Raw genomic sequence first — 25,304 nt, 5'->3', positions numbered from 1 at the left:
GGTGTGTGCAAAGAAATGTTTCCCCAGGAATGGATGCCATAACCACCAGTTCCTAAGGCATTTGAGAATAAAGTGACAACTTAGATTCAGTTTTGACAGCTATGCAAGTACGTATGTTCAGGGGAAAAATGAGAGTGACATTGACTTGTAAATGAAAAACATTGGGGCATGAATGTCTGCAGCTCAGTGGGAACCCAGTTCTGTTCAGATTAAACAAGTAGTTAAAAAACTATGTAAAGAATGAACAAAATGTGGAAATAATATTATTGAAATATAAAACACCTGTCACTAGTACCAAATCTTTGTATTATGAAAAAATAGACTATTTATTTATAGCATGCTATTCTCTCTATTCCCTTGTGCTCCCTCAAATTAAAATAGCTACAGAAAAAGCAGAAGGGGTTTGAAAACTGGCAGTCAGAAATGCCCTTTACAACATCTGCATAGGGGTAACAAGATCAGCGCTGCTCAACTTTAAGAGCATTTCACCAAATGAGGACAGGTTTGACAGGAATATATAAATTAATGTGTATCACAGGAAAAAAAATAAAATAGACATTTAATTTTATCAGAATACATGAAAAAGGGACATATAATATTAAATCCATTTCATATAATGCATGATCAGATGACTGTAAATAACTGCCTGGCAGTACTAAAAATGATCACGTTGAGGTACAAAAACCAGTTGGAGCTGAAGCGTTTCTTTTTGGTTTTGGATACTTAAGCAAAGCACACTTGGAAATGAAAGGCTAGCTTTACTGAGGGAATTGCATATTACTCATAAAATAGCAGCGATATGAGGGTAGATTCCTTGAATGCTGTAACAGAATTGTCATATGCTTAGATTGCTTTTCTGCCTGCTTTGGAGCTGGTAATGGGTAGGCCATCTTGCTTTAGGATATACAAGGATTGGACATTATAAGTCTTTTTTGTGATACTGTCTTGATAACTTCCATATTTTAAAATGCTTAGCAGTTTTTAAAGCATTTAGGGTAATTTTAATTAATCATTTTGATATCACTCATTTTACAAATGCGTGTAATTTTATATATGCATTTCCAAACAGCTGGGATGATCTTCAAGTTAGAGAAAACAGATGTGACTGAAGTGCCTCTCGTAATCTAGAGAGTGAGGTGTTACTCATATATCCTTTGCTTTAGGGACGAGTTAGGCACTCCTTGAGGCAGCCGTACTTCCCCAAGACAGCTGTGGTCAGTACATGCAGACCACTAACAAAAGAACAAAGACTGCCCTGTTGGTGCAGATCTCCTGTTCCAGTTCTGCAAATATTCACACTTCCTCACCTGGTCCACAACAGGTATACAAACCAAGCGGACCTGTCTTATAAAACACAACAGGACAGGAGTGTGGGTGCACCCGTGGGAATTGAGAGGTCTGTCCTCAAGTCCTTTCTCGGATAGGATTCGAAGCCCAGACCCCACGCTCCAGGCAGGAATCTTAGCCGAGGGGCTCCTGAGCAAAAGGGGAAGCACAGTGATGTCCTCTCCCCCAGCTCGCCTTCCCGCGCAGGTGGCAGGTCACTTTGCAAGTCTGGCCTGGAAATTCAGGTTCCTCATTTCCAAAACTAAGCGGCTTTTTATTCCTGTTTCAGCTGAAATCAGTTAAAACTCATGAAAATCCCTGTCTTCTCCAAAATTAATCCTTTGGTGAATAAGCAGTTTCCTGGGAAAACAATTACTCAATTCTATGCTTTATCAGATTTCATTACCAAGCACTATTATTTCAAGTCAGGAAAATGCAAAAATTAAAAACAAACAAACCAAGTAAGTGTAAGAAGAGTAAACACATTAAAAAGCCCTAAGTATAACTCCTCTTTTGCAACTATGAAGTCAAAGTGCATGGGAATTTTAACAGGAATAAAATTTTAAAGCGTATCGACCATGATTTGCCTAGAGTTGAGAAGAAATTCCTTTGATCCAGCTATTCCTTACACGTTCAGTAAATCAATCTTGCAGATATGTGATAAGTATGAGCTATTGGCCTCTGTCAAACAGAATACCTGATGAGATGGACAACTGATATTCAATACTATCTAACTCAGTAATGTTTAATAGTCTATGACATATGAGGTCACACAAAATAGCCCTGGCATTATAGTTGGCTAATCTATGAACATACAGTTGCCATAGTAAGACATTACCATGCATATGCAGCCCTGCCCTAAGAGAATATTTCCAAGAAAATCGTCCTTCACTCTCATTTTATTAAATTAAGCTTTTTAAGCGGATTATTTTCTTCTTTGCATTTGACTTGTTGGTTGGGGTTTTTTTTAAACTTTAGTTTTCCAAAATCAGTATCAGTCATTTACTACTTCTAAAACTTGGAATGTATCCACAATATTAGTGTTACGCTGTATGACACTGATTTGGCAGTGTCAATCCATGGCAGTATACAATCAATACAGAAACAACCTGGATATTTACTATTTATTAAAAAATTAAGACTTATTTAGTACTTTTCAGTCTCAGGTCATGGCCTATGTAAAGTAGTATTACTGCTTATTGCTAATTGTATATGATTTACCGTAAACAGGAAATAAAAAAAATAGCAGAAATGTTAAGCAGAAAATAAAACGAAAACAGACAAACCCTGATAGGCTGAGCTGCATACAATGCCTTTACTAGACTTATGTAGAACAAGTATATGATGTATCAGGTAACATCCTTATGTCCTCTGCTGTCATTTTAAATTTTGACACAATGACTTTCCTGAGTTTCTTACTGTACCATGAAGATGTACTTGACAGTGACACAAATGAGCTACCACTACAGGCAGGCACACAGACAGGCAAATTTATAAATCACTTCACCTTTCAAATATTCATGCTGAGGACAATGATGTCAGAAAAAGTATCAAAAACGGTTATTGTGACACCAGTTTCCACATGGAGTCACCTCACAAACCACACAAAGTCCTTATCCTGAGGAAAGAGACTCCCTCTCTCACTCTTTCTCTCTCCATGGAATGCAGATAAATAAGCCCATCCCAGATGTGCATAACCACACCGTGCTGGAGGCTCTGCAGCGTAGGGTTTGACCATGCGGAAGAGGTGTTGTTCTGAATGAGGAAATGAGAGGGCATACGGCTGAGGTCAGCTCCTGGCTCCAGCAGAAGTCAGTGTGGTGCTGGAGGGGCAGTCATATCCCAGAGCTCATTAGAAAACTTTCTCACTACTCTAATTTACATATGGCTTCAATCTTTCCTGTGAAGGTATTCTTGTCACCAAGGAATTATTATAATACTACTGAATTATTCCTATTCTAAGTCATCCAAGAAAATCGATTATACTGTGGCTGTTTCCTGGTGGCCAGTTATGCTAACTTGATGGTTTCTTCAAACCAATTCAGCAGCATAGATAGCTGGGAAGTAAGAAGGAAAATAAGGTCTCAAGTGTGAAATGAAATAGCTCTATCACAGACAGTCATCTGAGAACATTAACAAGCAAAATGAGAGAATTTAGTATTTTTTATTTCAAAGAGGAGAGAAACTGAACAATCACAGACAATACTTAGATAAGAATCCATCTGAGATCCAGATAAAAGAACCTATTTCATATGTATTTACAGACCCTCAAAAATTTCAATGGGGTGTTCATGTTTAAGTACCCCAATGAACAAGAATTAAGCATTTCAGATACGTGGAGGGATTGCAATATTCCTTGTGTATGCAGTGCCTGTAACGCTTTGATGTTGCCAGGCTTGTAGACCGAATTCTCCATGGCTAGCAGGAGGATGCATGTGATTAAAGACTCACAGTGATAAACATGGACTCCTTATGTCATCTTAGAAGCCAAGTTCAGTCTTATTCATAGACTGGCAACAGACTTGCACATTCTTTCATTAATTAATGTCTAATCCTTATATCATAGGAATTGTATATATTCATGTACAATATATTTGACCTATTGTGTTCTGAATAAAAAGTCTCAAATATCACGGCTAAATTATACAGGAATTACTATGAAATGGCCTACCTAACCTGGTCTGTCTCTCACACCAACAGTTCAAGGAAAGGTTCAAAAATGCAAAAGGGAACACCTGTGGGACTGCTCACCTCAACAGAACTGATAGCTATTTTCAGAACTCGGTTTTAATGTGTAAATGGAATTATTGGTCTTACATTCTTGAGACTTGGGATTGCTAGTTACACGTGATGTTTACAGAGTTTTCATCAACAGTAACGTGCATTTTTATAAGCTCTGAATAGAACTGAGAACTGCATGTTTCCCAAAAAATGTTCATGCAGAGCTTCCTTTTTATATCAGCAGAATACAGGCTTTCAGATACACAAATATATTCTGTGCCCCCAGAACATAAAATGACCTCCCAGCACCAACTACACAATCAGTGTTTCATGTTTTGGGAACACTGCTGATCCTTGTCATGCATTTCTGGAGGTGAAAAGTCATTCAGTTATTTGTCAGCCAGCAAATGACTAAAAGGCATAAGAGACTCAGGAGGAGAAAGATGACAATAACTCTAATTTCAGTGAAGCATAAAAAATAAAAGCCAAACATCCTTTTTGAATATAATACAAGCAAAGGTGAAAAGTGCCTTCCAGCTGGAGTTGTAATGATATGCTAAGCCTTGGAAGGTTCCTTTATTAATTTATATATTTTTATCCATTAGAGTTTGTACAGAGTGCAAAGGAGCATGGTGGTGAAGATATCTGACCAAGATGTGAGTGAATTGCTATAAGCTAGGTAGACATACCAGCTTGTATCCTTAAAAAAAAGCACAGAATAAACTCATCTCAAAATAGTTGTAAAGAGGCCAGGGTTCAAGCAAAGCTGAAGCACTACAACTTCTAGGTACTGAGTTGGCTTTCTCAGCAGTAATTCAGGGATCTCTTCACTACTACCTGCATGGTTTGAGACCTGTCAGTCTTTGCGATCACTCAATGCTGGTTCTGATCATTATGCAACAGACAAAATTCATACACCTGAAGCCCATACTATGCTTAACTGCTTTGCTTCATCTGTAGCCTTGTAAATTATCCCAAGATGTGTTAAGTACCGAAGTCAGAATAAAATCGGTACTTTTTAAAAAGAAGCATAAGAAAACGGAATCATTTTCTGGAGTAATTTAGGTTTCCACTTCTGTAGCATGCTTGTCAGGATGTTAAATATCTGTCTCTAGTAAAACTGCATAAGCATATGGAAAATCTATTATCTTGACCTACATAGAAAAGCAAGAAGCACATGAATATATGTATATTTGAATTATCATCTGAAAACGTGGCTCTGTGTTTCTCTCAAAATGAGTCAATTTGACACACTATAAAAAAGAGGACAACGTAAAACCAATTTTGTTTCTAATTTTAAGAGCATTTCTGCTTTGTTACACAGATCCATCTAAGTAATTTATTATTTGAATCGCCTACTAAAATGAGTATAGTTCTGATTGATTGCATCTTACACTTGTGGCAAAGGTCCCTTTCAGGGAAAAGGTTGAAAGAGCCTGCTCTGCTACATATTATTTTACAATTACCCAAATAATGTCAAATACACAGTATACTTTTAGCAATGAAATTAACTGTGTTTGCAAACACAGAAGTGTTTTGGCACTGAGCTGTGTGGTGCAGTCAAACACTGGAGGGAAGGGATGCCATCCAGAGGGACCTGGACAGGCTTGAGAGGTGGGCCCGTGCAAAGCTCATGAAGTTCTAAAAGGCCAAGTGCAAGGTCCTGCATGTGGGCCGGGGCAGTCCGAAGCACAAATACAGGCTGGGCGGAGAATGGATTGAGAGCAGCCCTGAGGAGAAGGACTTGGGGCTGTTGGCAGATGAGAAGCTCAACATGAGCCAGCAATGCTCACTTGCAGACCAGAAAGTCAACCATATCCTAGGCTGCATCAAAAGAACTATGGCCAGCAGGTCGAGGGTTGTGACTCTCCCCCTTTACTCTGCTCTTGTGAGACCCCACCTGGAGTACTGCATCCAGCTCTGGAGCCCCCAACATAAGAAGGACATGAACCTGTTGGAATGAGTCTAGAGGAGACCCACAAAGATGATCAGAGGTCTGGAGCAGCTCTCCTATGAAGAGAGGCTGAGAGAGTTTGGGTTGTTCAACCTGGAGAGGAGAGGGCTCCGGGGAGACCTTATAGCAGCCTTCCAGCACTGAAAGGGGGCCCACAGGAAAGATGGGGAGGGACTCCTTATGAGGGAGTGTAGTGACAGGACTAGGCATAACAGTTTTAAATTGAAAGAGGGGAGATTTAGATTAGATATTAAGAAGAATGCTTTACTGTGAGGGTGATGAGACACTGGAACAGGTTGCCCAGAGAAGCTGTGGATGTCCTGTCCCTGGAAGTGTTCAAGGCCAGGCTGGATAAAGCTTGGAGTAACCTGGTCTAGTGGAAGACGTCCCTGCCCATGGCCAGGGGGTTGGAACTAGGTGATCTTTAAGTTGGCTTCCTACCAAACAATTCTATGATTCTATGATATGATGAAGTCTGTCCCTTTCTTTCTCCATTTCTCAGAATGAGTATTCTCTTTCACTACTTCCCTATGTTAAAAGTTTCACTTTTCAGCTAAATTTAAGATTAACTTTGAAGTAATAAAATGCTTAACAGTTTTAACGAAGAATTAAAACATTTACATATCCTTTTATATTGAAGGCGTTTAACTTTACTGTCAGTAACACACATGAGTAGCTGTTTTCCAAGGACTCTGGTGACTATGTCTCCTTGCTGCCAGTGTTGCACAAGGCATTTTACCAGTTGGACCCCGGCACACCTGATATAGCCATTTTAGAACCATGTTACATATAGAATACACATGCTCTATTAGTCCCCAAAATACTTAAGAACAAAACAAAACCATTTACAAGAAGCATGGAAAATCATCAAAGAATAGAAATGAACCTATATCTAAAACCTTTTTCTTTTTCTCCTTTATATTCCAGCTATGTCTTCTCTTTGCATCTGCTGGAGACACTGCACACGGACCATTTGCATAGTTGCAAACCATTCATGAGTGAGAATTTGCAGGGTAAAACCAAAGTCTTACTGTGAATAAAAATGTTAATGAGGTAACATTAGTTACCCATGTGAGGTAAGAAGCAACAAAAGCCATTTGTTAGCATTTGAATTCATCTTTTCAGCATTCTTACTTATATACTTCCAAACTGGACCTAAATTATAGCTAGGGTAACTAACAATTCTCTATAAATATCTTTCACAGACCTCTGCATAGGGTAAATCGTATGCCTTGTTTAATTTTTATAGAAAACAGGAAAACCATATATTTGAAATCAAAACAGTAACATTATGCAGAATAATAAAAAAAGCAACATCAACTGACATAAGCAAATTAAATCGCCTTTTTAAAACAGCTTTAGGTACCATGAGTAAATGTAGGATAAGCATTTGAATATTTTTTCTGTCTTTAAAAAAACACAACCACATCTAATAATTTGCTTCTGTTGGTCAAGAAATAACTTTGACATTGCAAAGACAGTTGAGAATTCACCATCAAACAGGAGTCTGCAAGAGTATGCGACCTTACCTTCACCTGCGTATGCGAGAATGGAGCGGGCACGCATCTGCTTCCCTTCTGTGGTTTTGCCGGAGCAGGTGTGTGAGCAGGAGGACCATGCGGACCACATGCTGAGCACACAGTCCTTTGGGCATGGAGCTTCGCAGACAACCGGGATTGGGTAGATAGCATCTCTACACAGCTGTCTGTCAACCTCTTCTCCTGGGAAAGAAAAGGCCAGTAGCAGTCTATCATTTGTTAAATTAACTTAAAATGAGCAATCTAGTCCAGATGGGTACACAAATAAATTAGATTCTGTTCTACTATATAAACAAGGTAAATAGATTTTTTTTATTAAAATGACTTGTCTCCTCTGCCTTGATTCTAGAAGAACATGCTTAAACCTTGTTTAATCTGATACTCTGCTGAAGTGAATGCCAGCCTGGGTGGTCTTTAGGCTTTCATTTTGTTAATACACGTTTGACTCCACAGAAAATCCTAATGTGAATAGCAGAATATATAATACACCTATAGAAAACTGTATACATAGAAATGCACATACATTAATCACCTTGTCTTCATCCATGTTTATGGGAGAAGGGGAAAAGTACCCTAACTTCCAGCTCAGCCAGTTTTACAACCTACAATTCATCCTTTCAATTGCAGCTATGCATCAAAATATGAAGAGTGTTGCAGTCAGCTGCAGAGTGTCTTGTTTGGTTAGAAAGATCTTCATTTGTTAGCCAAACCAATAATACATCACTCTTTGTGTCATGGAAATATAAAAAGATCTATGCATTTGCATTCTGTCACATCAATGTACACATTTCATTATAATAAAAAAATCCAGGCTCGTATAAATCGTTTAATGAAACAGTGCTAGTGTTAATGTAGCAGGGCTGCTCTTGTTTTCAGTAAGGAAACCATGGGAGCACTGTGCCTGAGATTTGTCTGAACAGCACCCTAATCACAAAGTGGTTAGTTTTATAAGGTGACATCTGATTTCCCAATCAAATCAGTTAATAACCATTACGTGAGGAACGAACAAATGATCACATATTCAGAGGTCAATAAGTCTCACTGACAGTGACAAAAGCCTTAGGATAAATCTTCACTTTGGAGCAGGTGATGGAAAAGAACGAGGGAGGGAGAGGTTGGGAGTTGTAGCCTTGTTGTCATACAAACCACTTACAGAGAGTGCTTGCAACAAAAAGCACCAGGAACTGAGCAGTAGCCCAATATGTTATGCCAGTAACAAGAAACTGTGAAAAAGTTGTATCTAAGAGCACACTGGACTTCCGAAGCTGTGTTAATCACATACAATCAAGGCATGGAAAGAGGCAGTCTCATTCATAAACATTAAACTTTTTTTTTTTTTAATTTTCTGAACAGTATAACATTTTAAGAGCATCTGAATGACTTTTGTGTTATATGATCCTTGCCATTCCTTCATAAAACCTTCTGTTGAATTATGATTCATCTACTGAGATGTTATTGAAGCATACAGGACCTTGATAGGACTGAACAGGAGTGTCTATAGCATTGCACTTGCTATGATCCATCACGTCAACCCTTTTGTTTTAATAGTTAATGTCAATAAAATAGTGTCTCATCATGATTTGCAATGAACATAAGTCTTCGATACAACAAAACATTTATTAGAAATAATCATTAAGTACTCTATAATTTAATGATAGACATCAGCCAGTGTTAATAACCACCACCTGGATTCTGAAAAGCTAATTTAGTGAGCACTGTGAATGCTGTAAATGAAGCCAAAGATCTATAAACACTGCTTTACCCAAGCCTCAAATTAGGCTTTTATTGCTTAATAGAATAATAATAAAATGAATCAAACACTAATCCAACCAGAAACTGCATTTTTGTCATTCAAGGTTTACAGAGTCTTAAAACCTCTCAAATAAGAATCTCTGATATACTGAGTTCCTGAAAATGGGAGGTTCTTCAGTACCAGTGACATGTCATGAGTCCCAGAATTATTAATGACCTAATTCTTTACAAAAAGAGGAAAAGACAAGGGCCATCCATACAATATTATATCCCTTTAACCAGTGTCAAATATTTTATTCATGCAGAATCTTTAGGCACAACAGAACTGCAAACATCAATCTTCCTTGGCTCTGCAAACCTGGGGAAGCCCTGCAGCTCATGCTTTTAAAATAGCCTAAAGTAGTCATAACATCTGAATTATAAAGACCTTTGAGATCCAGTCAGTCTCAATAGCTGTATTTTCCCATATTAAAAATACAAATTTGAGCCCTGCCAAAGGCTTCATAGATCTCCCACGTCAAGTTCTGCTTCCCTCACTGGACTCAGTCTTTGCATCAATTGCTCTTTCTCTGGTACCACAGGTCATCAATTCCTGACACCAATGCAGGAGGGATTCCTGCCTGCTTCATCAGAACGGCATGTGTTCGGGTTGAAGGACAAGACCAAGGAGCAGACTGCAAACTTCTTTTCCAAAGAATAGGAAAGAAAAGCTAGAAAAGGGGTGAACCTTACTCTCAAATGGTTCCATCAACAGATAAGCCTCAATGAGGTAAACTGCTGCGATACTTTCACACTTTGCAAGTACTACTATTACAATAAAGTATGGCATACTGTAAACGTACAATACTATATCAAGCTTATTTATAGCCTGCCAACTGAGGTGGTGTTAACCTGAAACACAAGCTAAATTTGGGGTCACAATAAGAAATTTGTTAAATTAGTTTCAGTCTGAGTTTATATTTCAGACCAAAAAAAGTGCCTTCACCCTCTCCCAAAATGAAAGCCCTCTTTTATCCTTTGCTTTTACAGAGAAAATAGTCTCAAAATATGTACCTTCCATTTAGGCATTTAGGTTTTGTCAACTGTCCAATTCTTCTCTGATGAATTCAATAGCATAGATACGCAGTTGGAAGGAATGTTTTATAATGGGTACTTCTTATCTTTGGGCAGATATTTTATTTAGACTAAATTGTTTCCGACATTTCACTAATGATTTTACGAACAACTTGACCTTTGTTGTCTTCCTTTTTAAAGTGCGTAGTGTAGTCAACTACCAGGAACCACTCAACCATATGCTGGGAATAATGCCAATGTAAAGACTAAAGCTACTTAGAAAAAGTTCCATTTGATAAAGTTTGGCATGTGTAGTCTAATATTTTATTTGAATTTTATAGATACACATTTATCTTGCACAAGAGTCGAAGACAAAACTCCAAAAACATGAGTCAAAGGTCCCTGCCCTGAATTATTTATAGTCTAAGCAAGAGAATGATAAAAAGTAAAAACCAGAAGGATGAAAACAGAACATGAAATTTTCATCAAGAAAACTCTTCACCATTTATCAGTTGATTTGTTCATTAAAAACTGGAATCTAGCAATAACCCATATTCAGAAACAGTGCCTATGTAGTTGAATATTTGTCTCTTATGCAACAGATACACATTTTGAGATAAAATATCCAAATTGCACTAAAGGGAGTGACTGCAAGTAGAAATAATCTCTCTGGGCAACCTGTTCCAGTGCTCTGTCGCTCTCAAAGTAAAGAATTTTTTCCTCATGTTCAGATGGAACTTCCTGTGTTCCAGGTGGTGCCCATCACCCCTTGTCCTGTTGCTGGGCACCATGAAAAGAGTCTGGCCCCATCCTCTTGACACCTGCCCTTTGGATATTTATAAGCATTGATGAGATGCTGTCTCAGTCTTCTCTTCTCCAGGCTAAACAGACCCAGGTCTCTCAGCCTTTCCTCACAAGAGAGGTGCTCCATTCCCTTGATCATCTTCGTAGCTCTCCGCTGGACTCTCTCCAGTAGTTCCTTGTCTTTCTTGAACTGGGGAGCCCAGAACTGGACATAGTACTTCAGATGTGACCTCACCAGGGCACAGTAGAGGTGGAGGATGACCTTCCTCAACCTGCTGGCCATGCTCTTTTTAATGCACCCCAGGAGACCATTGACCTTCTTGACCACCAGGGCACAGTGCTGCCTCATGGTCAACTTGTGGTCCACCAGGACTGCCTGGTTCCTCTCTGCAGAGTTGCTTTCCAGCAGGTCAGCCCCTAACCTGTACTGGTCCACAGAGTTATTTCTCCCTAGGTACAGGACACTACACTTGCCCTTGTTGAACTTCATTAGGTTCCTCTCTGCCCGACACTCGAGCCTGTCCAGGTCTTGCTGTATGACGGCACAGCCTTCTGGCATGTCAGCCACTCCTCCCAGTTTTGTGTCATCAGCAAACTTGCTGAGGGTACACTCTGTCCCCTTATCCAGGTCACTGATGTGTTGAACAGGACTGGACCCAGTGCTGAACCCTGGGGAACACTGCTAGTTACAGGTCTCCAACTGGCTCTGCGCCACTGCTCACAACCCTTTGAGCTCTGCTACTCAGGCCATTCTCAATCCACCTCACTGTCCACTGATATAACCCACACTTCCTAAGCTAACCTATGAGGACGTTATAGGAGACAGCGTCAAAAGCCTTGCTGAAGTCAAGGTAGACAACGTCCACTGCTCTCCCCTCATCTACCCAGCCAGTCATGCCATCACAGAAGGCTGTCAGATTGGTAAAGCACGATTTCCCTGTGGTGAATCCATGTTGACCACATTACAGGATGCAAAAGAGGTTTCCCTTTTCAAGGACTTAAAATGTCAAAAACTCTTTAAACCTTTGCTGGGATTTTTACAGCCTTCTATCATCAGTAACAACCTCCAAGGAGACAGCCTTTCAGACCCACAGCTCTTCCTTGAACTGTTATGCAGGATCCAGCTAGACAATCAGCAAAGTGAGTCACTACATGTAAACCTCCTTGTGGCCGCCTTCTTGGTGTGAAAAACTTCTAGTATGTGTGCACACACCAGAGTCACTAGTGAACTACTGAACCATTTAATTACTTTAAAACAAATAAACAAACAAAAAACCACACACCTCCCTACTGTGTAGGCAAATTTTTACAGATTAGAGTGGCAGCTTGCGAACAGCATGCAGGAGGACCTGGCTAACTGTTCATAAGTATCAGAGTGTATTCATATCACCATTTTTGGTTTATTACATTCACAAAGCAGATACGGTGTCCATGAAAATTTGGTCTAGATGCTAAAGGTTGGGATAAACTGCAGAAGACCTTTGTTCTGTGTTTAATGTAGCTGAATCCTGTCACTCCTTTGTGTTTTTGTTTACTCATCTGTAAAACATGTCTGATATTTAAGTTCCTTGTAAAATGCTTTAATAGCTTTCTAATGGGAAGCATTCCCCGAGCTGGTATCACTAGAGAGACATGGCAAGGAAACCCTCTTGCTTATTGTGCATCTTTTAACATGATGCATGCTTCAGCGCACAGTAAAAAATTGCTGTCAAATTCTGACCTGTAGTAAATGGAAAGGCAAGTGCTTAACAGAGGGCAAAATTTTTTTAAAGTCTCAAAATGAACAGTAAAATCACTGCAAGATTCAATGAGGCATAGAGAACAACTTAAAAAAAAAAACCCCACAACTTAAATTAAAAATGCTGCTGGGGTCCTACGAAATATCGCAATGGACTTGGTTTCAGTTCTGTACCTGGAAACCAGCTATAGAGTCTGAAAGACTGAACTATAACCTGATATAAACTAAGTAAAAAAATTGACAATAAAAATCACATTAAGTTGGATCAAATCAAGAGAGCGATTTGAATATTAATATTGATCAGGACAGGAATACCACAGAGTGGTAAAACAAATTATGCAATTATAGTTTAAAGTTCATAAAAGAAGTAATGACAGCAACTAAACCTAAATGCTAAAACTGCAGGCTTCAGACTCTGCACTGCTTCGTTGAATGTATTCCAATTTACTAGTATATCTGCAATGCTAATTAAAAAAAAAAAAGGCTCAGTTAAGCCAATATCTTATTTTTGTGGCTCCTGGTAGCCACATGTGATAGTCTGCTTTAAGTACAGCAGACCACAGGAAACTACAGCATATCATTCAAGTGTTTTTTAAGCCTGCACATTTAAAATGATGATGTAAAAATACAAAAGGATGTAAAAGACTGACAGTTCAAAGCACTGCACGATCTGGATGTACTCATTATACATACTAAGGTATGTGTTGCATCTATGTGACTATATCAGTGACAGGCATTGCTTGCTGGGCTGATGCTTCTCTCACCACCTTTCTCGTCTTGACAGTGAAGCAGAAAAGGAGGCACACAATCTGTTGGAAACCTACCGGGCACATGAAATACTTGGTAAGACACGCCAGAGCACACTTTTTAACATGCTCTGTGTTTGTGGGTGAAGAAGGGCTTGCCTTTATTCAATCACCTTCCATAATGTCTCTAAGAATAGAGACCGCAGGAAAAAAAAAAAAAAGGAGTTCATTCACACAATGTTAAAATCTGTGAGCTGTGCTGGTTTCCATTTACTGTTTCCTTCCTTCCCTGTGTAGAAAAATAATCAACAGGAAAGTATTTCACTGCCTCCTGTATGGGTTATAAAAGCTGAAAGGGCCAATGGGACTGTTCTTTATCTTGAATTCCCATGCAGTTTCCCACCTGCATTCCTCGCACATGAGGACCTCTACTTGCCCTTACGCTGACGCCCTTGTCAGCCTTCGAGTGTGTTGAACGACCTCCTCAGAGTGGCTGAGGATCCAATGCTGCTGTGTGGACTCCGCCCATCATGAGCAAAATACGCCTATCTGTATTCAAAACTCAGCAAAACCAGGTCCGAGATATGTGCTTAGTCCTCTTTTTCATACGGAAGTAACTTTAACTACTCTCCGTACCCAAAGTTAGTAAAGCATATTCTTCTCCATCCAAAAGTCTGTGCATGCTACTATTTTACAATTTTTGTGTTATCCTTGTAGATATACAACAATAGCTTGACTATCTTAAATTACATTAAAATTATCACAAAACCATACATTTTTCAGATGCTAGGACACGTTCTATCTGCTAATAAGCAGATAGTAATCAATCACCAGTATAAACAAACATTATCATTTTAATTTCTAATACTATTGCATTTCTTTCAAATCATTTCTTTATTACCAGTCAGTCCCCAAAGTTCACCACAAAAGGAAAAATCTTGCCTGCCTAGCAAGAACTGTCACAGCAAATTAACGTTTCCTTCCAAAACACAGTGCTGCAGCAGTAGTGTGGATTTTTCTTGTTTCAGTGATGAGAAGTAGAGAACTACGTTGTGAACTATGCACAACAAAAAGTGGAGAGCCATAATATTTTCATTCAACTTCTGCCCTTTTTCATCATCAGGCACTTGCAATCTATCTTCCTTACCTTGCTTCAACTTTATCAGAACTCCTGATTGAAAATTCAGTCTCATATCCTGACTGATTTATTTTTTTTTTGGCAATTCTTTTTGTTTTGTTATTTGGTTGTGCATTGTTTTTCTTTTCTTATACAAGAGGAACTCTCTGAGGAAAGCTGTCTTTCTCATAGCACGTCTCTAATTAAAATGCATACACAACTGCAAAAGGCTGACCCAGATTTTTCAGTAGGGGGAATTTAGAAGTTAATCTCTGAAAACCTAATCAAATAAACCACAGAAACGGGAAACAATAATATTTACATGCAATTCATCATTTACCATATTGTTTAGCCCAACAATCTTAAGAGTATGTAGAGGAATAAAAAACAGCACATACAAAGTATCTGATTGACAGACCAATTTTTGCTCTTGAATCAGTTCAATACTTGTATATAACACATACTTTGATAGACATTAGGAAACTTTAAATGTTTTATTAATCCCAGCAGCCTTCATAACATCTTGACAGTGTTTATTCATAACTGCTCTGAAAATAAAGGCTGTCAGCGTAAGCTTTAATGTTAGTAAAATGGCAGTGTCCTTGAAAACAGTAGCAACGCTATGTTACCTTTTATGTAATTATTTTCTTTTCTAGTTCCTGGATGACCAGCTGTCAAACAAAATCTCTCCGCATGAGGTAGGTTGATAAATTTTCAACATTTTGAATAATTTTTAACCTCTCTAATTATTGAACATAAAGCAACATTAAACTACAATTTATATTCTCAATATATTCTACTTCAGTGGCTCCAAAGTTTTTCAACAAACACCATGTAAAAAGATGGTGCATTTTTCCCTGTCTATCAAGTGAAGTTTTTGCATACACTTCTATTGTCTAGGTGCCTAGCTGGTAGCTCCAAGTGTTAAATCAGTTGCTAATTCCCTAATCACATGCCTTTCTCTCAATTGCTTTTGCTAAGTAGCATCTGCATTTAATTAAGTACATCTTAATTAGCTGATGGTTAATATTCGTGAAGTCATTTTCTTCTAAGAAGCCTAAGTAGAAATGGCACTGATTTCAGTGAAGACAAATACACTAGCTTCTCACATCTGTTCATTATGCAAAAATGAAATAAAGTTGGTTTAATAGTTTAATGATATGAAAACACTGTAGGACTGTAAACTGTTTGATTTGGAGATTTGTGTGTGAAAATTTACTGTGGTTTTGGTTTCAATGTAGCCTTTCAAGTGGTATCATACAGCCTATTCCTTACTAAAAGAAAAATAGTAAACATGATACCTTGGTCACTTGCTCAAAAAAAATCATGATTCTCATAAACATGGATGATTTTTTTTTTTTTTTAAATGATAAACTTCTAGCACAAGCACATATACCTTCATCTTATTTCCACTTTTACTATGACTGCACACACAAACCAGTGACATATAGAAAAGCTCACTGACTACTCCCCTTTCACTATGCAAATACTGGAAGACATGAATACCTTTTAAAATATAATCCCAAATTTTAAAATGTGATTTTGGCTTTTTTTTTTTAAGCAAAAATTTGCAATGAAAAATGACTGATGATAGCAGGAACAAATACTACACAAAAAGAAAATAGCTGGAGCTTAGAAACCCACCCTATCCAGTGTTTGTCAAATCAAAGATAATAGCATGTCAAGATACTTAAGCAAAAATCACGATCTTTCTAAGATTTTCTATTCCTTTACGAGATGAAATGCCACATTTTACAGGCAATAACTTCTTCTTGATGACTATGTGCAATTTTCCTCATGTGCTCACCTTATGGGAAAAGAAATTTTGACGAGTGGGAAGACAGTGGCTTCAAGAACTCCCACATTCCTCCAGAAATCTAATTCCAACCATAGTGCTTCGGCCCCTTCTCTGTAACCAAGTCAACAAATGCAACTACTACACCTCGGTTACAGCTTAAAGAGTAGCAGGTATTTGCTAACCTTCCCCACAACACAGCATATTAGCAGCTAAGTAGAAAGGATGTGGAAGCAAGTAACCCCCTGCAAGTGCTTTATAGGTAAGCTAACGATGGGAAAGGTATTCCCTACAGAGGTAAGACAGTTCTGGTTTCAAAACTTCTCCCCTGTCCTTAAGCTCATCCAAAGTTTCAATCCTGCAAATTTCAGGAAAAGTGAGTCACTGCTAAGAAATCCAGTTCAGTATTCCTTACTGCATCAGGTAAAGGTGAGGTTTTGCACCATCTACAAAACAGTTACGAGAGTTATCAAAAGCAAAGTAACACTCCTTACTTTGCTGTAATGACAGCAATAAAGGGACAACTCTGAAAGAAAAATGAAGAACACATTTTAAAGACGTACATTTGCTTCTAAAACTGCTTCAGATGGGAAACATCTTTGGATGTTCTTTGGATGTAACTGGTTTAAAATAATGAACTCACACCTTCTGATATGATATTAATGCTTCCAGTAATCTCATTTTCATGTCTAGTAATAGAAGAACATATGTACCTCTATTTATATTAGAGTCATCTATCAGGATTACAGTCATGTAGATGCAGTCTGAATTTGACAGAGGAAAATAAAAACAGGGAAAGGAACAGTATTTCTTCATCCAAATAATATTTTTCCAATGTAAAAGGCAGTGTAATCTGTCACATATGTAGGAAGGCCAGATAAAACAACAGTATGAAAAAATAATATTCCATAACTATGTTAACTCGGAAATATACAGTAGCCTGAGGTATTTGGCTGGGAAAAGAAGCACCTTATTTATTTTTTTTTCCATTAAAGTGCAAACTTCTTTTTTATGCTTGAATTCTTTAGTCTGAGAATGAGAAAAGTCGAAGAAACTGTTCTGCTCTCTTTGTCATCTTAACAAGAAGAATATTTTGTGGTATCCACTTTCAAACTTTACATCTTATTCCTGTATATCCTCTCTTATTTTTCACTATTCTTTGCTAGATTTACTCAGGTTGAAAAATTAAATTACATACATTTCACTCAGAAAATATGGAAAAAAGTCTTCCAATTCTCCCTGTATTTATTTACATAATTTTGTAAGTGGCAGCCACAGTATCAGTTCCCCCAAGCATACAACAATCACCTGGCCACATGTGAAGTTCCCTGAGGTCGGTTCCTTCACTACACACAGAGGCACCCAGAGGGCTTCTTACAGCACCAGCTGTGGCTTAAAAAGTAACACAGCCTTTTTATCTCCAGCAAAACCCTGTAAGTTATTGAGTACATATTTTGTCTTACGCATGACAGACTAATGGAAAATTCTTCTTGCAGATGATACCATCTTGGAATTTTCATGACTTCTGATACCACTGAATATCCACCAGCACGAAAGAGGCTGTATCTGAACTATTAGTGATCATGTAAATATCACTGAAAAAGACTGATCTAAATAGCAATACTGAAGAATTAATCCAAATTAATTAAAATGGGACTTTGAAGCAGATTAGTTAAACTGTATTAACATTTTGTATGGCTCTCCTTATTCAAAATGAAAGAGAAAATTCTTAACAGATAGAATTAAGGCCACTTTAATTCTGAATAAGAAGATTCACATACAGGTTTAATATAGTTTAACTAACATTTTTGCAGTTCATTTGGATCCACTTTCCTAAGTGCCTCCATGCAGACAAGACAAATTTAAAAAAGACTGAAACGCGATATGCCTTTAGCCAAAAATCTGTAACACTTTAACTTTATGCCATAGTAGACTCGTACCACAGGAAAAGTAGTCCAATGTTTCTAATAAGGAGCCCAGCGGAGTACCTAACCATAGGAGTAAGATTTCCCTACTGCTTGACAGGTAGTTGAAGCATTTTCATGGTTCATTTGCTAATGTAGTCTTACTGAGAATGATAAGGAACAGAGAATACAAGTGTATTGATCATAACCAAGTGCAGTTGCCTTCTAGTGTCAAATAAGCCAATCAAACGTCATCTTGATATGAAAGAAAAAGTAAGTTTGATGACAGGCTATGGTCCTATTGAGAATGAAATCAATATTAGTCATGGGACCAAGTAGGATCAATATGTCAGACCAATAGGCCACTTTACGCAGAATGGGGAAAGGAGGGGAAAAGTGCTGACAGAGCTATACGGAAACAAGACAACACAGTGCGAATCTGGAGGGTGAGATCACTTGAAAATTCAAAGTTTATTTCTAAGAACACTGGAAAAAAGCACCAGCTCACCTTAAAAAGATATTGCTGATCCCAAGATCAACTGGAAATTCTCATAAACTTTTCCCAATCACGCCATAATTTATTCAGTGATAAAAAGATATAAAAGCATAACTTCAAAAATGAAACAAAAAAAATATTTTCTCAATTGTGACAGAAATTCTATTGTGTTTAACAGTGAAAAAAAACTTCATTTGACAAAATTTAGAAATATTCGTAGTGTAATTGTGAACACTGGTAATTGTAGGATATAAAAAATATGGATTTCAAATTGCATCATGTATCTATTTTAGCATTGAACTGTATCTTTTTGTTTATTTAGAAAATTAAGTTTTATTAATCACTGGGAATTATATTACTGCTTTCTCACTACTGGGTATTCTCACCAAATATTTAACTCATCAGATATGGACAAGTAGAGTGTTGTAAAACTTTAAAAAGATTTCACGGGTATTTTATTATAACTATTATTTTAGACTTCTCCCCCTCCCCTCCAATAAGCAAAAAATTAAGTGGAGAACACGTCCGGAAAGGGTAATGGAATGTCAGCGATTTCAAACAAATGGTAATTCCGATGTCCTGATCTGAACTATTATAACATTCAGGAATATGAGCTTGGAATAGAAGCATAAAAAGGAAATAACAAGCAAGACTACAAAAACAATGGCATGAAAACAATGTGACAGCTCCACTAATATCAGTAGAATGGCAGTGCTCACCACAGTCAATCTTTTCAACAATTCCTTACACTGAGATACTAATCAGCGTATTTTAAACAGCTGCCTTAAATGGCCTGGTTTTCAAGAAACACTAAATATCCATAACTTCCATGAACTTCAAGCTTCTCATTTTCTGCATAAACATGACTTTTGGAGGATAACTTTATAAATTGAAGCTCAGAAGTTCACAAAGTTGCATCATAAATTCATAAATACTCCAGCACTGCAGTTTCATCACTAAGTATTTTGCTAGAATTTGGCCAACATTTTAATGTTATTCCTCTCTCTAATGCAAGAGCATAACCCACAGCTGAAGAGAATGACTAATGGCATGCAGCTGACAGAATATTAAATGAATATTTCAATTTCTCAATTATCTAACATTTCACTACTATAAAGTGAATTTGCAGCAAGTTTACAACTATACATTCATAAATATCTGTGATACCTCTTGCCACACAAATATACCTGTAACTCAAAAGGGGTTTTAAGAGAATAAGAGAAATTATTTTTTATAGTGAAAGATGATTGCAAACATTTTCTTTGCATTATTCATCCAGCTGCAGCTAGTAAAGAGTTGTCATTCTATATGTAATCTGACAGCTCAATTCAATCACAGTTAAAACACAGGACCCAAGAGGTGTAAAAGAGATCACTGCTACTGTCATGTTTACACATTTCTGAGAAACAGTTTTATAATTAATTTCATGGATGCTTCTGTCCGTGTCCTACTACTGGCAGATAAAATGCAGTCTTTGGAGAACATCTTTTTATCCATCTTGCAATGAATATCTTCTCATCATTACAAGTGGAAGGCACAGCATGCCTTTAGGGAGCTCAGACTGTGAATTAATCTTGTCTTTTGGAAACATTTTCATAACTGATTCCTCTCTAGAAGACTAAAACTAACCCATCCTTTTGACTTTTCTTTTTTCCCAGCCTCTCAGTATATGGATTCAGAGAAAGAGCTCTCAGGAAAGCACTTGGAGGTACATACCACTATATTGTATAAGCCTATTCTAAATTAAAGAAATACAATAACATTGTCACACAACAAAACCAAAAGTAGCAAGAACACATCTGCTAGTATAGAGACATTATAACTTTTCTACTTTGTTAATAAGTTATACAAGCTAATGTCCTAAAGTCACAGAATTCTGAAAGATTCCATTGCAGATTTGCCCCTTGTCAATCAGCTGTACCCTGGAAATAAGGCTCCCTTCCCCTACTAGGAGGACATCACTGTTTTTCTAGAAGCCTCCCACAAGATTTAAGAAGCTTCTAGCTAGCTTTATTCTTCTCTTTCCCCTCTTAAAAAAAAAAAAAACAACAACATTCTGAGATATTCAGAACAAGAGATCTGATGTAGCTTCTACTTAATAACTTTTCTCTGGAAAACACTAATGCAGCAATTTGCTATTTGCAAAATAATATCAGTACCAATAAAGGATGTCTCAAATCAGTAAAATTAAAACCAAACATCTGGTAATTCCTAGGGCAAGATTTACAGAGCTAATACATAAATTGCCCCCAAAATTATGTGAGGAAACCAAACAGCAGTAAATGCCAGAATTAAAGTTGCCTTTGTATAATGCAGTTTGATAAACTGCATAATCACATGCTTATTATTTTTCCACTGGGTCCCTTCCTCCTTCAGTTTGCAGATTGGAAACTCCTTAATGAGTAGCTATTTGGTATTTTTAGTTCTATTCTCTTTGTTCAAGGCATGAGCCTATGTTTTATTTACCATACATTAATTAAAAGTGTTATTAAAACAGAATTGGTAATTTTTCTAAGATCTTTCTGTCATGGTTATCAGACACCCACTAATACATTTATTTTCAGAACACTCAAGACGTGATAGGTCAGTATTATTTGTATTTTGCTGATGCTGAACAAAAGCAGAGCAAAATTAAACCCTGAAGAATGGGACAACTAAGGGTAGTTGTCTCAAAGACAAAGCATTCATTACTACAAAATGCCCAGTTAATCCCCAAAGGAGATATATCCATTCCACGAATAAGTAGCAGATTCTGTGGGGAAAATGTTATGAAGGCACAATTAAATAATTAAAGACTTCCATCTGATACAGTCACATAAGGACCAGACAAACAGCCTTAATTTCCTAATGTTTGAGGGCTTGGCTTTGCAACTTAAGATACTTAATTTTGACATAATATTTCTTTCAAATTTTCTAGTTTAAAACAGAAGCCAAATGAAAAGTAGTACTTCTGCCATTCTGACTCTGGACACTTACTGCTCTGACGGGTGATCTCATGGAATGAAATAAGGAGCAGACTATAATGTGCTGCATTTCAGATCTAGAAGTGACAAATTTCCTTCTCTCTTCCTCTCCTCTGGCTTCTTATCCCGCCTTATTTTCTCCAGACACTAATCCCAGTCTGTGACCTCGCTGTCCCTTTCACCCAGCCCTGCCAAGTTCTCTCCAGCTGCTTCTCAAATCCTCCGTTGGGCTGACCGTCACCACACGAAATCCCTCCCCAAATTCATTCCTAATCCCCACCACATAGAGACATTTTGTAACTTCCTTTAAGTTCCTTACTTGCTCTCAGTAAACTGTCCTGGAGGAAACTGGGGTCAAATCCCACCTTTCCCCAGATGTTAACCTCATTGCTTGGTCAGTACCAGTTTCTTCCTCTTGTCTGCCACCCCTCTTTCCACCAAATCCTGAGTACAAATCTGTTCCTTTCCCTCTGCAATGGGTCTGTGACTCTACGTAGCTGAAACCCTGCCAAAAGCTACTTGCACCCCAAAATCTTGAACAGATCACTGGGAACACCGGAGAGAGTGGGATCCTCAGTTGTTTGCTCTGATTTGGTGTAATCATTGCGGCTGAGTATACTTAACTTTCAGTTTGAAGTTTTCTTAAGTATTCAGTGGGGACGGTGCTTGTGCAGTGCGCAGGAATTAAAAGAATCGCAAAATGACACAGATTATTTTAAGGCTCTTAAGTTGCCACTGGAACGGTCATCTTGTGAAATCAAATATTTCTTGGCAGATAAGAGTGGTTTTACATTAATGAGTACTCAACACAAATTATGACCTGAAAGACAGGTCAGACAATGAGCTGCTTAAAGCTGGAAATACTGAGAAAAAAAAAAATCCTATTCTGGCTCAACCTGACTGGATAATGAAGATGTTTTAACCGTCACCATTCATCAACACACTAGTTTCACAGCTTTGAAGTTTGATAACATTTATTAAGAAAATTTATCATTAGCGTGCAGGTTGGCAGAAAATATTACATGTCCTGTGCAACCTTTTTCTCTTGGATGGAAATCTAATGAGAGGATACTGTCCTAGAACATTTTGTCATAAAGATTAATGATTAGTACTATGTAATATAATCTTCCAAGAAAGTGGTATTTAATTTAAAAATACGTAACATTATTATTATACATAACATTATTAAATGTAGCATTAAATGTAACATTCTGAGTATTTTTGAAAAAATATTTTAAGTACTTTCTGAGTCTGTTCTAGGGACTTAACACAAATCCAAAACCAAGGAAGTTCAACATTGTGTCTCTGTCCTGATTTCAGCTGGGATAGAGTTCATTTTCTTCCTAGTAACTGCTGTGTTTTGGATTTAGTATGAGAATAATGTTGATAATAGGTGTTGCTAAGTAATGTTTATATTATGTCAAGGACTTTTTCAGCTTCCCATAGAAGCTGAGAGGGAGTATAAACAGGACAAGCTGACCAAAGGAATATTCCATACCATAGATGTCATGCTCAGTATATAAACAGGGGTTGGCTGAGGGGTGGGAATCCACAATCACTGCTCAGGACAGGCTGGGTAATTGATCATCAACAGTAATTTGTGTTGCATCACTTTATTTTGTATATTCTTTTACCTTTTTTTTTTTTCTCTTCCATTACTGCCCTATTAAACTGTCTTTATCTCAGCCCACAAGGGGTTTTTATCTCCTTTTTCCCCCTCTTCTCCATACCCTACTGGGGGGAGAGGGCAGGGGGAGCAGGGAGTGAGCGAATGGCTGCATGGTTCTATTTGCCGGTTGGGGTTAAACCACAACAGTCTATAAATCCAGTTTTGTAATCCATCCGTAAGTCTATAAACACATTTTTCTTGTTTCTTAACAGCATATTTGAAGCAACAAATGGAAAGATTGTAAAGCGTTAAACTGGCCATCCTAAAAAAAACAAGTGAAGTCTAATCAGGTCTGAACAACTCCTTTGTAGGCTGCTATGCAAATCAAAACTCATACATTAAAATTCCTCCTCCTAATTTACCCCCTGCTACTACAAGCAGTTCTTGCAATGTCCTATTTTTCCATCTGGTTGTGCTATCAAAAACAAAAGCAGGTTCCTAAGAGCGTGCATCATATGAAACATGTAATTACACTCACTGTGTTATATTCCCAAAATATTTTTGCTTCCTATTATAGTAACTTCTGCTCCTGGATGTCTGATAAATTTTAAGTGCATAAGTACACCTTCTCTGCAAGGATGTTATAGTACATTTTAAAAGTAAACATGCCAAAATCCAGCAAACTCATCTGACAAGACAGCCAAATCATGACCTATCACACAAGAAAAAGATTTTGGTAATTAAGTTGGCCCACCCATTTTTAACTTGGCTATATTCATTATGAACATTAATATCTTTGCAGGCATTGTCCATACCAAGTGCAACTCTGTCATCAAACATATATGATAAATTGGAAACAAGAGCCTATTGCGCTGTCATAAGTGATGATTGTTTATTGCACTACACAGATGAAATTCTGGTTTTGTTTAACTTATCCCTTTAATTGAAATCATCGCATCACATTCCAGACCAACTATAAAAGACATTAAAAAAGTAAATGATGTATTTAAGTCATTCCATATACTGAAATTACTTTGTGTTATACAAACACTAAAAGCATTCATTCTTGTATAGAATTTAATGGGGATATGTCCACTTTCCCAGTGTCAAGATGAGAGACAAGAAGCATTTGGTATGCCATATTAAAATGTGACTTTTGTTACCAGAAGAATTATCAATTATCAAGCTTCCTGAGAACTGAAATGGGATAGTTTAAGCAGTACTGTGCACTAATTTTTCCTTATATTGCTTTATACTAAATAAAGCCAATCTTGTTAAAAATAAATGCTTTAAAAATCTGATTCTCTGAAACATAATGGCCTGAGAGTATCAATTTTAAGGTCCTTTAAACTGACTGTATTTTACCTTAGTAACAAATTCTTATATATAATCAAACATCCAATAAATATATGCAATAGTTTTTATGTAACCAGACAAATCAAAGGAAAGAATGGATGGGGTTATAAATTTCGTATCTTATGTATTTACAGTGAAGAACAAAGGATACCTCTTATATTTGATTTAAATGCCTCAGATGGTCAGCCAAAAAGCTGTCAGGCAGAAAAGAACAGTTTCAATCAATTCTGTAATGACATTAGCTAGAAATTAATATTGGGAAATGATGACTAATGCCCATATAACCAAGTTCCTGTAAGCATAAAGCAGTATGCGCTGAAAAAACCTGTCATTAGCAACTGTATTTTTCTACTAATTGAGTGCTGAGCCTTGGCCAGATTTTGATCTGGGTTCTCTTGCAGGATTAACTCAATAATTCAATGTAATGTGAAT

The 25,304-nt window shown here is 37.4% G+C and overlaps 1 protein-coding gene across 1 annotated transcript in view; it reads right to left on the bottom strand.

Moving 5' to 3' along the window:
* Positions 1-25,304, bottom strand: part of THSD7A (thrombospondin, type I, domain containing 7A) — a 211,734-nt gene that overhangs the window by 67,644 nt on the left and 118,786 nt on the right. The window contains exon 7 of the mRNA XM_009895333.1: positions 7,531-7,722. Within this exon, the coding sequence (XP_009893635.1) occupies positions 7,531-7,722 (192 nt within the window). The remainder of the gene's footprint in view (positions 1-7,530; positions 7,723-25,304) is intronic.

This window comes from Charadrius vociferus, unplaced genomic scaffold (assembly GCF_000708025.1).
Source record: "Charadrius vociferus isolate BGI_N301 unplaced genomic scaffold, ASM70802v2 scaffold31, whole genome shotgun sequence".
NCBI lineage: Eukaryota > Metazoa > Chordata > Aves > Charadriiformes > Charadriidae > Charadrius > Charadrius vociferus.
Note: the sequence above shows the minus strand (reverse complement) of the source record. Positions and strands in the feature narration are given on the sequence as shown.